A 17126-nucleotide genomic window follows, 5' to 3' on the forward strand; every position below is an offset into this window, starting at 1 on the left:
TCAAAAGTCCTACAATACATTCCTTATGAGACTATCATTTGTGCCTTGTTAAAGTGATACAACAACCAGCCAGACTCGACTACAGTAGTAATGCTTGATATGAATCATTCAATTGGACAGATCTGGTCTCTGAAAATTCCTCACACAGGATGTAACATTTTGTTGGTTTGAATAAATTTTGGATGTAATAGACATGAAGGGAAAGTAAGAAAGAGTAACCAACCCCTCTGCATACATGGATTTAGAAAGTATTCAGACCTTCAGTTTTTTCTGCACACTTTGACAGCCCTCAAGTACATATTGGCCAGTACTTAATGGAAAATATGGATTCAACAGATTGGCGACCTGTTTAGGGTGTATTCTGCTCCTCGGCCTATGACACCTGGAATAGGCTCCAGCCCCCCCGGGACACTGAACTGGATAAGCTGAAGATGGATGGATGGAATCAAATGGTTAAAAGACTGCTTTAGCCCATTCATTTTCTGACATCCCTACCTACAAAATATACATGCCTACTTTTATCACATATTTTTCAATTTAGAAAAAAATTAATAAAATTTTAATTTGTATCTTATTAAACTGTAACGTGAATGACTAGGCTTACTATTTAGTAAAATTGCAACTTTTTGTCTAAAAGTTTTTATGTAATTTAGCCTTGGTAATTTAGAATCTCTACCTTTCATTACTTTATTTGTTTAAACGCGATTTTTTTTTTTTTTTTATTGAGTCTGTTTAATGTGATTCCTTTTTTTAAAATGATTTATCAACCGAAAACAGGCCAGTACATTATTATAGAAAATCATTGTAGTTAAGTACAAAAAGAACTGAGCATATGAGCAACAATAATACAAAAAAGAAGATAAAAATAAATAATAGTGAAAGAACAATTAGAGATTTAGTCAGATAACCATAAATGTAAAGGCTATCCATCCATCCATCCATCCATCCATCCATCCATTTTCCTCCACTTATCTGGGGCCAGGTTGCAGGGACAGCAGCCTGCACAGAGACCAGACCTCCCTCTCCCTTAGCCACCTCCTCCAACTCATCTGGGGGGACAACAAAGCGTTCCCAGGTCAGCCGAGAGATATATCCTGGGTCCTGCCCGGGGGCCTCCTTCCGGTAAGACATGCCCGAACCACCTCAACTGGCTCCTTTCGAAGTGAAGGAGCAGCAGCTCTACTCTAAGCCCCTCCCAAATGGCTGCACTCCTCACCCCATCTCTAAGGGACAGGCCAGCTGAGGTTTGACTAATGGCTGAACCCTCCTTTCCAGCACAATGGCATAGACCTTACCAGGAAGGCTGAAGAGTGTGATCCCCTGATAGTTGGAGCAAACCCTCTGGTACCCCTTCTTAAAGATGGGGACCACCACCCCAGTCTGCCTATCCAGTGGTACCGCCACAGATCTCCTTGTGACATTGCAGAGGCATGCCAACCAAGACAGCTACAACTTCCAGTGGCTTCAGGAACTCAGGGCAAATCTCATCCACACCACGGGCCCTGCCAACAAGGAATTGTTTAACCACCTCAGTGACCTCACCCCCAGTGATGGGTGAGTCGTCCCCCTTGCCCCAGACTCTGCTTCCACTGCAGAAGCTGTGTCAGTGGGGTTAAGGGGGTCCTTGAAGTATTCCTTCCACCACCCGACTATAGCCTCAGTTGAAGTTAGCAGCATCCCACCTGCACTATATACTGTGTGAGTAGCGTGAAACTGCTTTCCCTTCCTGAGTCACCTGACGGTTTGCCAGAATTGCTTTGAGGCCATCCAAAAGTCTTTTTCCATGCTCTCATTGAACTCCTCCCACACCTGAATTTTTGCTTTGGCCACTGCCCAAGCCACGTTTCGCTTGGCATGCCAGTGCCTGTCAGCTGCCTCCGGAGTCCAGCAGGCTAACCGAGCCCAATAAGACCCCTTCTTCAGCTTCAGGGGATTACCACCACGACAGGAGCCAACCACCTTGTAGCTGCAGCTCTGAGCAGCAGCCTCAACCAAGGAGGTGTGGAACATGGTCCATTTGGTCTCAGTGTCCTCAGCCTCCCTTGGAATGCTGTTGAAGTTCTGCTGGAGGTGGGAGTTATGGATCTCGCAGACTGGGGCCTCTGCCAGGCGTTCCCAGTGCTCAATTGCTCTTTTTTTCTGGACCCTCTCCCAGGACCAATTTGCCATGGGAGACCCTGCCAGGGGGCACTTATTTTTATCTATGTTGCATTGTTGCAGAAATTGTTGCAAGGATAAATATAATTTATTATTTTGGCTGTCATTTGTCCCGATAGCCACATCATTGGGGTATGTCTTACTTTAGTTTTTGATTTTCATGGCAGAGGAAAAAAAACAGTTGTAAGAGAGTCCCTTAAGAAGTGGTTGGTACATCCTCTGTCTGTGAAATTTGGGGTGAACTTGGGTTTAACACCCTTTAAGTGAGTGCTTTCACTGTATTTCCCCAAGCTTTAGGGATTGGCCTGACAACCACTGTAATTTGTTTGTAAAATTTATATTAAATTCATTAAAACAGTAGTAAATTCCCAGCAACTGTAAAATTTAACACATACCAATCACCAACCAATCACAAAGGCAAAAGGATCATCTTTATCTACAAAATACACTTGTTAGTCTAAATAGGATAATTATGAGAAGAGAAAGTATGTTTAAAGATCATTTTCCAGTATAGAAGGACCTGTTGACGATATTTAGACAGCATACTGGACAATTTAGTTACACAATAATCTCACTTTAAAAGAAAATCTGTTCCACTACATGTAACAAATCTTTTGAATGGGAGCTAAACCAAAGCTTATTCTTATTCAGTATGAAATTGCCAATGCATTTTAATTTTTAAACACCATTCATCAAATCAAAGCCAACAACATTTAACCTCCCATCATCTAATGACTTAATTGCATCTCATTTCCTAATATAATGATGCTTATTCCTCCACATAACATTAAAAAAAGTCAAGGATGGCAACAGAAAAAGCGGGATGTACAATTTGCTTTGATTTGGTGACTAAAATCTTCCAAAAATAGATTTTAGATCCCTTTTCAGTCAGAAGTGATGTAAGGATTTGAGTATTATTCCCCTCAAACCTTTTATCTGTTCTGTGAGGGAGGGTAACGGACCTTTTTATATCCTTATGCATTATATTGACTGCTTTTATAAACTGAGATCCAAAACCAAAGTATTCTAGACTTTTTATGATAAAAGGGTGTTTGACAGCATGAAAAGCTTTATAAAATCCCCAAACAAAAAATCTATAGCCTAACAAATCAAGAACCAACCTTAAGAACATAAGACTTTTCCTTCAAAAAAAACCTGATTATGTTTGACTTAAAATTTGTTCATTACCATTTTTAAATGATATGAGTTATTGGTCTTTGGTAGTTAGGAATATAAATTTTGTAGTTTCCAGGTTGGGGTAGAAGAATAATAATCCCTTGTCTCATAGTTGATGTTAAGACACCATTACTGATGCTTTTCTTTAAATTCTTTGGTGTTGTCCTCAAAAAAAAAAAGGATTGACCATCACTTTTACCACATTTTTCAATTCCTTCATGCATGACTCAGATTTACGTCTGTCTTTATATTCTATGTTAATTTGAGTGATGTGTTGTTTAACAGTATCAAGAAAGTAAAACCATTCTCATTGAATAAGATAATGAGTAAAGCATAGAATAGAATTTTAAAATATATGCAGAGCATAATTTTAGGTCTGAACATTATCAATTAATATAGTGTTTATACAAATTTTTTATGTCCTCTTCTTTCAAGGCCAAAGAACTAAGAAGTGTTTTTCTTTCCTTGTTCAATCCATTTTGTCTTAAATCTAATCTAAGAGCCCGGTGTTTTTGTCAGGAAAAAAAAAAAGTTATTTTATTCTATTTATTCAGTTCTTATGAAATTACACGTGTTCTCACTTCACTTTTCTTATTTGACAAAATTTTATAGATTTCTCACCTAAATATTCCCATTTTGTTGTACTAGTGTCTAACATTTTCTATCTTTTCTTTAATAAGGACTTTAATAAGATTAATTTTCCAATCTAACCTTAATTCCAAATTGAGCTTCCAATAATTCTTTGGGCAGGTAGAGCTGTTTTCAGGTGTTAGTGTTAACTGGATTGCAGAATGGTCAGTTAAAGGAGCACCTGCAATTATTTGTTACCCAGTTTGCAACCTCTGAACCAGAGATCTAGACTTCAATATACCATTTGGTTTTATCCATAACATATTATTTACATTATTTTTTAATGTGCATGCAATATTGTAATTTGTTTGAGATTCTACGATTGCTTTTCTAAATGTACCAAGCAGTATTTTGTTCACATTTACAAATGCAATAATCTAGTGATTTGAAAGTAATAACCTTGCCATGGAATCTACTCAAACTCCTAGATCTGTTAATAACTTGAGAGAAATTAATCTTGTCTTCCCAAAGTTTATAGGCCTCCAAAGATGAATGAGTCTCTTGTAGAAATATGCAATTGGATCTCAGTCTGGTGCAGAACAAGCTTTGTGTTTACTGTCCTTTAGACTTCTTGTATTTAAAGATAAACAAAAGAAATGCCAGACTTTAGAAGAAAAACGGGTTAAAGCATTATAAGTAACAAACTATAGAAACGTTTACAGTGAACAAAGACGTAAATCAACTTCTTTGAATGTTCAATGGGCTTCCTGGTGACTAAAGGACCGCCTCCTCCTCCTCCCCCCCCTCCTTTCCTCCGTCTTTGGACAGCCGGCCACATTCCCCGCTACCTTTCACCCACGAGAAACACCGTTCTGACGGCGAAGCAGTGCGGACAAACCCTGGGACAACATGGTAAGAACCAGCTGAAACAGTCCCCTGTATTGGGTCAAGGTTCGGAGAAAACTCTTTGTTCGCAGACCGGATCCTGCGGATCTGTGACACACCGTTATAGTGTTGTAGCATGATTTGCTAGCATGGCTACCGCTCCCGTTAATTAGCCGCTCTCTCAACAGATTCTGACGATTATTTGGGGTCTGCATTGTCGAGAAACGGCTCCGCGAGCAATATTTTCTCTCTTGACGTCAGTAGAGTAGGGTTTTTTTTTTTTTTTTTTGGTTTACTTATTTTTTTTTTTTTATAATTGGACTCAACGATCTGTGTTGCGAGTCGATCCAGGCCGGTCCAAGTTGGGCCGTGCCCGGCCCCAGGCCGTGTGGCCTGTGGCGGCCATCTTATTCCGGTGGTGATCCTGGTGGGTTGCCTGTCCTGCATCCTGCCGGGTCGGTGCGAGCACTGCCCGGAATGGATTAAGCCACTCGACCCGCGATATTTAAGTGAACGGGGTTTCGGAAGGCCCGAGTAATTGAGACGGACAGTGACTGTGCAGTCTGTATGGAGGCCTGTAGGCTAAACACTGGTGCACCAGCGTAACCAGTCAAACCAGCTAGCGACTTAGAGCTGCCTGGCCCACCCAATTTTCTTTTTTTTAGCTCACACAGTTCACGGCACTGCTGACTGTTTTAAGCAGACATAGTTAAACCCTCATTCCCTTTGCTTTGTCAGTTTATTAACGCATTCGCTGATGTTCTGATTCTATTTATAATTTAAGGCAACAACTGAATTACTTAATTTTACTTTATTAATAGTATATATATTTTCCTCTTCATAGCGACCCCCCACTTGAAATTAATTCACAATAGACCGATGCAGCTATTCTGCCACTTTTCTAAAGAACTGATCAGTCCATGAAACAGTCAAAATGTCTTGAGGTTTGACCAAAAGTGCAAATATATAACTTTTATAAGAAAAGATGGAATGTTTTCATTTTAAATGCTGGAATATGGACTTTAAGTAGATTTATATGAAAAATGCCTTTTTGGCTCAGTTTAAGGGAGTTGGACTAATAACTATTTTTGTTGGGCCTTGCTTAGTCAGTTAAAATAATCTGCAAGTACTTTAATGTCAGAAAATGTTGAAAAAAAAATCATATTTTAGTGTCTGTAAAGAATAGGTTTGTTCCCTATTCGTGTCATACATTACTATAAACTGAATGTTTTCTGACTGTAGGTGAAACAAAATGAGGTTTCTGGAAGTTCTATGTAAGAAACATTAGTTGCAAGCAGATCAGTTGATATTTCTTTGGTGTAAGTGCTAAATTAACAGTTTGGATTATAAAGAGGAACAATGTGTGTGTGTGTGTGTGTGTGTGTGTGTGTGTGTGTGTGTGTGTGTGTGTGTGTGTGTGTAAAATAAATGTTCACCAGTGTTGTTTTTTTCTTTCCCCTTTGCCTGAAGACTTGTAAACTCTGAATATATCTGCAAATAGAAATTAAAAAATGCATTATTAACATTATCACTTAAAAGAAAATAAAGTTAGCACCTCTGCCCAGAAAATATTTGATTCAGGCAGGCAGTACAAATAGAGCATTTCTGTTGAGTCACTAGATGGGATGAGGGTGGAAAGGTCTATCATAAAATAAATGGTCATTGATTTCTAATTATAAGTAAAAACAACATTTTTTTGTTGATAAACTGTCAGTTGAGAAATCTGAGTGCAGTATTTTACAGTATGTGTTAAATAAAATGAAATGACAGAATGTTAGTAAATTTAAAAAAAAATTTCTTTAGAACAGAATTTTCTAGTAGTTGCTTAATAAAAATGGCTCTTTTTTAAGTAGAAGTAAATTTTTTTTTTTTTTCCACCTTGTTAAAAATGCTTTTTTTTTGTCCCTATGAAGTCAAAATAAAGGATTTTATGTTTTGCAGAAATTAAAATTTTAATTTCTTTGAAATCACAGTCAATTCATTATTTTCAAAAGACAAATCCATTTTTCAAGACATGATTGGGCAGATCAGATCATGGTAATGTCTAATTGCAGCCTCAAATGGTCAGGATTTTTTTTTTTAAGCTATGTATGTAATAATGTTATTACATAATAAAGCTAATATTGTTATGGAACAAACAACAGTATTGCAATATATATTGTATCACTTCCTCTGGCTGTATGATTGATATGCTGTCACCATAGACAGTAGGGGTGTCAGTCACGATACCTGATATTTAGTAGTCTGCACTAATTGTATTAGAATAACATGGAGGAAGTGTCTAGTACAGGGGTGCCCACACTTTTTCAGCTTGCGAGCTACTAGCAAAGCTAGCGTGGTTAAATGCGCGTGCCTAGGGTGGTAACGAAAATGTAGATCGCACGGCACTTCTTTTAATGCTGTGCAATCTACATTTTTTCCCAAACTCCACTGGGGGGGGGGTTCTGTGCGATCTACCTGCACTCCCCTTGCGATCGACCAGTACATCGCGATCGATGTATTGGGCACCCCTGGTCTAGTACTTCACACACAAACACATTCCTTAAAAACATTTGAACACCTCAAAAATGGCAGTTCTGTAAATAAAAGAATATAGTACTATGTGTGGATTCTCAGTCATCCGGGTCATGGTTGTCTCTGGAGCTTGAAAAAAGGCCACTGGACTTCTTTAAGTTTCTTGAAGATCACCTCTCATCTGAAAGGCATCTTCAGGTCTAAGGCCAAATGGAGAGACCAAGGTATTTAAACCCTAGTGGGGGTGTCCGCTGGAGGTGGTCATTGACCCACTATTGATCATGTAAATAATCACGAGTCAAGCTGTGAAAAAAGGTATGGGTCATTGCAATCAGCCATACCACATCTTTTAAGAACTGCTGTTTTTTTTAAAGCACGTGTTCCTTTTCTTTTCCTTCTTCCTTAGAGGGAATGTTTTCTGTTTCAGGGTTTGTGTTCTAGTAGGTGGTGGAAGTCAGGGTAGGAACTGGTCTGTGTGTGTGTACTTCTGGTAAATGTTGATCTTCCTCAATAAGCACTGATTAGGCCAAAAGTACTACACTCCTCAGTGACAATACACCATACATATTACCGCCTTTACCCTGGAGAAGCTACACCATGCAAATATGGATTTCCGAAGATTCACAAAGGAGTGGTCTCACTCAGACCCACTGTTACTAGTATAAACTTCCTACGTTTCCAAGCACCTCGCCACCATCTTATCTCCACTTGTGGGCAACAGATCTCATCACATCGAGAACGCTACAGACTTTAACAACAAGGTTCACAATCTTACACTAAATCCAGATAAAATCACCGTCTTTTGATGTGGTTTCACTTTTCACTTGCTGAAAATCAAAAGAAGTAGAAGCCTTCACTGGCCACATCAAATCAGTGGATAAAAACACAATGTTTTTACCAGGGAGGCTGCCAAGGATAATGGGTTTCAGCTACTGACCTGTGCCGTGCTTATTCAGGAAAATGGAAGATGTGCAGGGAACGTCCGACACCAACTAGGGAGAAAGAGAATGACTAACGGAACAACATTTTTATCTCCAATGTGGCAAATCTGCTAAAGAAATTCAGGAGAATTGGTTTCATCTAAAACACTCATGTCATATGTTAGTGGAAATGTGTATCACTTTTTTACTCCATGCAGAATGAAGCACAAGCTCCTTTGTGGGAATTTCTCTTATCTTTCTCTTGTTATCCCCTGACATACTGTTCTGAATATTAAAAACTACGTTTTAGTAAGTTAATTGTTGAGGGGTAACTGGACCATCTGGAACCATCTGCTGGTGCTCGCTTCTCCACCATCCGGAAGTCCTACAACGTAACCTATTTAAGTGGCCGATGCTGTTGCCGATATTTATGCTTGTGCGCGTGCATTTCATGTGTTAATTACCTTTCGGTCATGTGCCAGCCAACAGAAACCTAAAATGATAGAACTTCTCTCCTTTTGTGTGTGTGTGTTCAGGTTTTTTAGGTGCAAACATATTTGTCCCACTAGTTTTATTTTTTTTTTTGCACTTCTTTGTACAAACTGGGAGGAAGTAGCTGGAAATGCATGGGAAGAAATTAATATTGACTAGTGACAATAATTACGATTAGTCGACTAGTCGCACACATCTGTAGTTATAAGCTAACATTATACCAACTGATTTTTCCAGTAAAGTTACATCCCCTTCAAAGACAGTTTTACTAACTCCAGAGACCAGCAGCTAACAGAGGTTAATGGCAGCAAAACAGAAAAGTTTAGCATATCCTCAACAACTCACCTCAGTATCGCTCAGAAGGGGTTGGATCCAGATCAGGTCAAACCAGCTCCCTCTTCATTGACACTGAAGGCTGACACGTGGCTATCAATCTCAGACATGCCCAGGCTTGTCTTGTAGTGGATGCTAGGGAACGTAAGCGCAATATAATTGATACCGTGATATATTTTTTTATCACGTAAAAATCTATACTAGCATCATCATTGTGGACAATATTACAAATATTGTCATTATACAAACACTTGGACCTAAATGTAGCTCCCTCATTCTGCTTACTGAAATAAGAGACATGCTGTTTGACTGAATACTGCGTATTCTCTGCAGGCATCAGGTGTAACAGTGAACGATGAAGTCATCAGGGTGTTCAACGACATGAAGGTCAGGAAGTCTTCAACCCAGGATGAGGTGAAGAAGAGGAAGAAGGCTGTGCTGTTCTGTCTGAGTGAGGACAAGAAGACAATCATCGTGGAAGAGGGAAAGCAGATACTGGTGGGGGACATTGGTGACACAGTGGAAGACCCTTATGCCAGCTTTGTCAAACTTCTACCCCCCAACGACTGTAGATACGCCCTGTATGATGCCACCTACGAGACCAAGGAGTCCAAGAAGGAAGACCTGGTCTTTCTCTTCTGGTACTGTATTGGTTGGGAATAGTCAGGATTATGGGATCAGTGACATTCTAGGGTGAAGTAGATAAGATGAGTTTAACGCTGTGAATACATAATCTTTCTCAGCTACAGTATATGCATATGCTATATATAACTATTTTGTTTTGAAATTTCAGTTGTTGCTCGTTTCCCTACCTGTACGCTGTCCTGGTTGTTGACAGGCTGGGGCTAACTAGTTAGCAGCAACTGTACTTTCAAAGTGAAATGCTTGCATATATAGCACCTACAGCTGAACAGAATAATTCATAAAACTTCATTTTCTTTTCTTTTTAATAATTCCAGATAATATATTTGGCATTACAAACTTGGGTTGCATGCATCTAAATCAGTGGCATAGCAATAGTAATTTGATTATTCATAACCATCAGTTTGTCAGGAGCACTTTAGATGAGCAGTCACAATTTTGCTGTGAAATCACTTCAGATTGACTCGGAGCTCCAGCACAGCTATCACAATAATTTTAAAAGTCAGATCAGTTAAACAAAATTCTGCTTATTTATTTTACATTCTATTCTTTAAAATCAAATTCTGGGTCTGCAGTAGATGGCGTGATTAATCTGTGCAAAGATGATTATAAACTAACAAAACATGGCTACAGGTATCAGCAGGATATATGCAAATTAATTGGAGCATTATTGTTGTGTTGCTGAGCTTTTGGCTCCACTGAAATGACACAGGTTTATCTCCCTCTAAGCTATTTAAAGAGCAACTTCATCCAGATTACTAAAGCTGACTGTAGTGGTTTCTGACAGCTTTCTAGTAATAGAAAAGTGGTGAGAAGTAGCCAACTAGTGTAAAATAACAAAACTATGGGCTGGTTTTCCTCCTGTCCTCAACCACCACTGTCCTCAGTGCAGTAAAACCTCTGTCCTGCTGGTCCCCTGCCATAAATGGGCTTTTCTGTCTGCTGTGCATTAACTGGGAACAGAAAGAGATGGCAAAAAAAGCTCATTTATGTTTTTACCAGTGTTACAAGTCATGGCCATCCTAGTTGCCTGAAAAAGAGCAACAGTGAGCTTCTCAGAGAACGCCTGCAGTCACTGCACTCTCTATAGGAACAGTTTTCAAAAAGAAGCTGTGCTCTGCCACTACTGCACACACTGGTTGTAAATGACCAGCATGGGATTGCAGCACCTGTTTCTGGGGGATTTGGGTCTAAATTATGTGGGGCTGATGTCATGGTAAATGGACTAGTTCTTACATAGTGTTTTTCTACTCTACTTTGAGCACTCAAAGCACATTATAGAATACATATGCATTCACCCATACAAGCATATTTTTCTACATCTGTGCTTTTTTTAAATTTAGCATTCACGCACCAATTCACACATGAATATTTAAGGATACTTTGACATACAGACAGGAGCAGCCAGGAATCAAACCACCAAAACTCAGATTAGTAGATAAGCTGCTCTTCCTCCTCAGCCACCGCCACACCAGTCATCCATCTTTATATACAATCTGCGTTCTAACAGACACTCATAAAGCTCTAAATATGGATCATCAGTAGTGTTTAACCTTTCCAGTCTATAGAGCCCCAAACCACAAAGAGCTGAGCCATGAAATTTGGCATATATATCATGTACAACACAATATTCATATTCCTGGACGTTTAGTACCCTTTGTACACTTGTGCTGTATTTATCTGAAGTGGACCGTAAACAACATGGATGATTTCAAGTTGCTAATGCTATGATAATGCAGCCTCTTTCTCATGCCTGATTGGCTTAGCCTAATCATGTGATCATATTCTGCTGTATGTTTGGCTATACCTACGTGAGCATTATTGACTGAAATGGAGAGAGTGGGGGTTCACCATATCTAGCAAATAAACCTCGGTGATTGAACAGATAGTGAGAAACTGGGAAATGCTGAATTTGTAGGTGAAGAGCCAGTCTGTAGTAACAGCAGTTCTAGACTGCAGCCTTATTGATTAGTCTGTGATGCCAACACAACAACACAGTGATATTATACATAACTAAGTGATATCAGTAGATCATATAGTGCGGTTGCATTATGTAGTAATGTTCCTGTACACAAATGAGTATAATATAATGTGAAAACCTTGTAATCTGGCTTCTCGTTATAAATGATAGACATTGTAGTAATGCTATCTTTACCTTTCAGTATAAAACACCTTGAGGCAACTGTTTGTTGTCATTTGGTGCTATATAAATACAAATTGAATTGAATATGTTCTTGTACAAGAGTGCAGTACGTACTTGCTCTAATTTATTTGTCATGGAACTTTTTTGGCTGTTTTAGGATGTGTTTACCAAAACCTTTTTGTAGAAATGTTAAAGATAATCACAGAATTTCAATCTATTACTGCATGCTTAAAGTTGATTTGACACACAACCATTTGCTAGTGCTTCAAACTGTGGTGATGGCAATCCGGTCCAACATCTAACAGCTGAAATTCTCAACAGTACCTCAACCTGGTGATCAACCACTAGCTAGTCAGTCTTCCTGAAGTGAAGACTGACGATATTTCACATCCACCTATTCAGTTCTTAATTGGTGTGTACGTCTTCAACACATGCCTGCACAAACACAGTGTAATTTGACTGGAGGCGTACAAAAGCAAGTTGGTAATTTGAGTAATTTGGCTTTAGATTAGACCTGTTTTGCTCATCTCACAGGTAGGCTTTGGTTCTGCGGCTTCAATTCATTCTCCTTTTGAAACAACCTGCTTTCTCGCTTAAAGTCTCCCTCCCTTTGCTTCTCCTTGCAAAGGTTTGAACAGTAGGTTTATGTGGGACACAGCTAGACCTGTGAGCTTGAGATGACCATATTAAGGATGTGATGATTATAGAGAGCCAAGAATGAGGGGGTGGGGGCTGTTTAAAATGGAGTGTTGACGGTGGTCTGAAGCCTGAGCTTTAGGCTAGTGGGGATTACATGTACATAGACTGATCTTTTATTTAAGCCTTTGTCTGTGTTTAATGTGAACATCCTCCATGAGCTCATTTGGATCTTTTTTCTCCTCAGGGCTCCAGAGAGTGCTCCACTGAAGAGCAAGATGATCTATGCCAGCTCCAAAGATGCCATTAAAAAAAAGTTTACAGGTTAGTATTCAGATCACATGATGAGGTTAAAGTTCTGCGTAGACAGCCATACTGTTTTTTTATTGGGCCCTTTAAAAGCCTTATTAATTAACATTACTTTTGAGTTTTTATTTATTTAGCATAAAATGGTTGTCCATAAATCATCCTTCAAAACAGCCTGAAGGCTTGTGGCACACAGATGTGGTTTCTGGGAAAGATAGGAAAGTAGACACGTGAGATGAGCAGCAGAATAATGTATTCTGTAGAGAAGTCCCAACAAAAGGTCCGAGCACTAATCTTTTCCACTATGAATACCGATGCTAATGCTAATGGCTGCGCTGCTAGCTAAATGTTACCATAACAGCTGAAGTCCTCAGCCGGCGCAGCTAGCTAGAACCCTGCTGAGTGAAGGATGGGATTTTGTTCATTCAGTCTGTTTACATGTTTGGTTATTTGCACAGAGTACTGGATGTACAGGAGTGCACACAGGAGGAAGCTCTTTGGTGACGTCTACTTCACTGCAGACTGGCTTTTTAAAGTCAGCCTTTTTTTTTTTTATTTCAAATTTTAATAGCTCAGCTGTGAGTCTTTTGTTATGGAGGGGAAAAAAGCATTATTTTATTTGAGCATTATTATTTAAATATGCCAGTAGTTTATTTTTGAGCGATTTCTCATGTACATCTGCAGCTAAATGTTTGCTAATAAAAGTGCCCGCGTGACATTTGAGACATGTAGCTTTGACTCAGAAGTGCCTTTTTGTTTATACCTTTTGGGAAGTAAAAATACTGAGATATATATAGCTAAAAAAAAATATTGAGCTGTCATTTTTTTGGTCCATATCACCCTGTGGAGTCATTTTGCCATAATTAATGATCTGAGTGATTAAAACTCTGGACTGGAAGCCTTCATGTGTGCCAAATTTCATGACTCTTCAAGCTTTCCAACCCCCTCAGCAAACACTTCCTTTTTCATGGTGAATCGGCATGCCTCCAGGGTGCACTATTAAATGAAAACTCACAATTTTCACACTGAAGGATCATCAGGGTCTGATGTTTATTCAGACCACTTTTGAGTTAATGGGGGTAAAACTGGGAGGAGCTGTACGCCAAAGTATAAAATATGACATTTTCTCTTGCCACAAGGTGGCTCTATTATGGACTATATGCATATCAATGTGTTCAGGGTGGGACTCTGATCAGTCCACTGAAGTTTGGTGAACATTGGACAATGTGTCTTTGAGTTACAACAATTTTGTGCTTCATGGGAAAATATTAAAATTCACCATGCTGTGAGGGTCAAAAAATAAAGTAATACTTTATAAACTCCTTAAGGCCCCCTGTTGGCCATTAGGTTGGGTACAGAGCAAAGACTGGCATTTCTTTTCAGACTAAAAAGTTTGTCCATCTTTTATATACTGTGTATGATGGAAACAGGAGACTTTATGGTGCATTGAGGTTCTCCATGGAAACCCCATAAACCTCACTCAAATGATCATGAAGGCCCCCCTCCTCCTATTTTCCTTGGTTGATATATTTACATATATCTCTTATTGTTTTCTTCTTCTTCTTTCACTTCACATTTTTTAAGTAATCACATAGCAAACAAATGGACAAATAGACAATCATCTCCAATTGAATGAAAAATGAGTTCAAAATGCTTGCAGGATTCTTTAATGCTAAAATTAAACCCACTTTGGCTCTGTTATTTCCTGCTATTTGTAGATTTAGCCAACTTCATCTTGGAAAAGGGTGTCAGATGTTAAACGGGCTGTCATACTATGATGGCTGCTTGCCAACCCCTAGCCATAGTCTAAAGGTAGAATTTAAGAAGTACTGCAAAACAGACGAGTTTTGCAATGAAATCAGCTTGTGTGCTCTTTCATATTTGTTGAGCTCTTTCTGGAGCATTTAAATATCTCATTCTGTAGCTACATGCTGAAGAAATGAAAACTTCATTGTCATTTGGTATGATTTCATGAAAGGGGTAATGGAATAGAACTTACATTTAGTAGCGTGACATTTTCTGTTTTGTATCAACAGTGCACCAGGTAGGAAGAATACCAGAAAAGCAACAAAGTTTGTTAAGGTGTGTTGGGTCGATGTGTCTCCTCAGGTATCAAACATGAGTGGCAGGCAAATGGGCTGGATGACATCCAAGACTATCGCACGCTGGCTGAGAAGCTGGGCGGGAACACGGTGGTGTCTCTGGAGGGCAAACAGCTGTGATGTCACAGTGATGAACCAAGCAGAGTCAAGCCAACCGCCGTGCCATCCAGACTGAAGCTCCTGAACCCACCTGAACACCACTGCTTCACCCAGCAGCTTGCTCTGTCTGTATCAGTGTCCTGAAGGAGTTAGCATCTTTAGGCCTCTTTGTTTTCTTTTGGTTTTTGTTCTTTTGCTTTTTTTTTTTTTTTGTTGTTGCTTTTTTCAACATTAAGATCTCATTAACATAATGATATGCAAACACCTCCCAGTTTGTTGCCACCTGACATCTGTTCACCTTTCAGAAACAAAACAGAAACGACACTACCAAACCCCAGGAAGGTTGTCTCTCTCACACAGCCAGTTTTGCCAAAAAGTTGAAGTGAAAGAAGCAGCCACATGTGTTGGAGGTGAGCGTTGCGCTACGAAGCTCCGCCTCCTGCAGCACACGGGTCGCACTCATGACGCTTTTTACATATGACTTTATTTATTATTGTAAAGTGTTGTTTCTTCTCCAGTATGTTCTAACTAGGCAGACACTGTTAGACTATGCATTCAGAAAAGATTACCCAGCACTTTCTGTTGAAACACTACAGGTTAAGACAGCAAAGATCCTGCATTAAATTCTCTGTATTTATGTCTCCAGGGTAACATTTGTTTACCTCAGCTTTCATTCCTGTTGGACTCACTATCATTCTAGCTGTTTGGTCGTCGCCTTACTTTCAGTTTGAATGTAACCGTCAAACCAGAGTTAGAGTGCACTTTTATTTTGTAAACACTAAAGGATGCAGATTTGACCCCAGCAGTGAGAGACTACCCCACAACAACAGCAACACAATGACATCTGGAGCCTTAAAGTGGAACGTTTCTGAGATCACAGGAAGCCACTTTGCAATAAAAGCCTGTGGCAGATCTGATGCCTCCCTGCCTCATCTCTGCTTCCATTTATCACAGAGCACTTTCACCCACCGGGCATTTACCTGGAGATCTTCATTGATGGTTGATATTTTCTGTTTCAACAACCTTGGGGTGAAAACATTCTGTACATTGTAAATCAGTGAAGTCAACATTCTTGAAATGAAACACAAATGTGTTTTAATATGGCAATTATGGTTTGAGAGTGACTGCCGTAGCCCTCTTTAGACAAGCGTGACATCTGAAGAACTTTTGTGCCTTTTTAAAATTCAGTAAAACCTCAATAAAATAATTTCAAACAGAATCAGAATCTAGACAGAAAGTAGTGCGTTCAACAGCAGAATTCATTAGAATGACTTCAACAGAACCTGATTTAAACCAAACTGGTGTAAGAAATTGTAGAACCCAACTTCCTAACTAGCATTACAGTAACATTTCTTGAAATTAGAAACAGTATAACATCCAGTAGAAAATATTAGAACTGCTATGACTTCCCCAAAATGATGTTAGACCCTTATTGGAGCTAGTGGATTCCCAAAGGAATCGATTACAATACATTGGCATGAAAGAAAAAAAAAAAACCATTCAAGACTCATCAGAGCCCTGGTATGACTATTATAAGCCATAATGACTTTTGAAGAAACCAATTTGAAACTGGATATCCTTAAAGATTGTATAACCTCACTAAAACTCCCTAGAACGTAAACTGTATACCATCAAGAACAATAGACCCAGTATGGTTTTGCAAGTCTCCAGAATCTCTTAAGAATCCACGTGATCTTGCTAGAATTAGTACGGACCACTGTGAACATAACATATATACTGCTCGAAAAAAATAAACACTTTGTAAACACGTCAGATCTCAGAAAAAACAGCTCTATATGTTTATATATATTATATATATATATTGTTGATTGTAATTTTTATTTTATTATGTCAGATCTGACAGGCAGAAAGGAAGGGGTAAAAAGAGGAGAAATAGAGAGAGAGGGAAAGTGGAAAACAACAGAAAATATAGGTAAATAGAGGTATATAAGAAGCATAGCCATCGTAGACACACATACATCCACATTCACATATACATACATGTGTGTGTTCCTTTGTCATGGAACATACTAACAAGGGCAAGAAGCTGCAACCACCCCCTTTGGGATCCAGAGGCAAGCAGGAAAAGACCCAGGGGACCCGGGTCATCCACGGCACATCAGGAGCTCAGAAGACAGAGGCCACACATCC

The 17126-nt window shown here is 39.2% G+C and overlaps 1 protein-coding gene across 1 annotated transcript; it reads left to right on the plus strand.

The window, feature by feature from the left end:
• The first annotated feature begins 4658 nt into the window (after positions 1-4658).
• On the plus strand, positions 4659-15892 carry cfl2 (cofilin 2 (muscle)). The gene is made up of 4 exons (XM_030718720.1): positions 4659-4815; positions 9381-9688; positions 12716-12792; positions 14884-15892. Exons 1-4 carry the CDS (start codon positions 4813-4815, stop codon positions 14994-14996), a joined length of 501 nt encoding a protein of 166 aa, XP_030574580.1. The 5' UTR covers positions 4659-4812; the 3' UTR covers positions 14997-15892.
• Positions 15893-17126: the final 1234 nt, after the last annotated feature.

The sequence above is a fragment of the Archocentrus centrarchus genome, chromosome 22, assembly GCF_007364275.1.
Source record: "Archocentrus centrarchus isolate MPI-CPG fArcCen1 chromosome 22, fArcCen1, whole genome shotgun sequence".
Taxonomy (NCBI): Eukaryota; Metazoa; Chordata; class Actinopteri; order Cichliformes; family Cichlidae; genus Archocentrus; species Archocentrus centrarchus.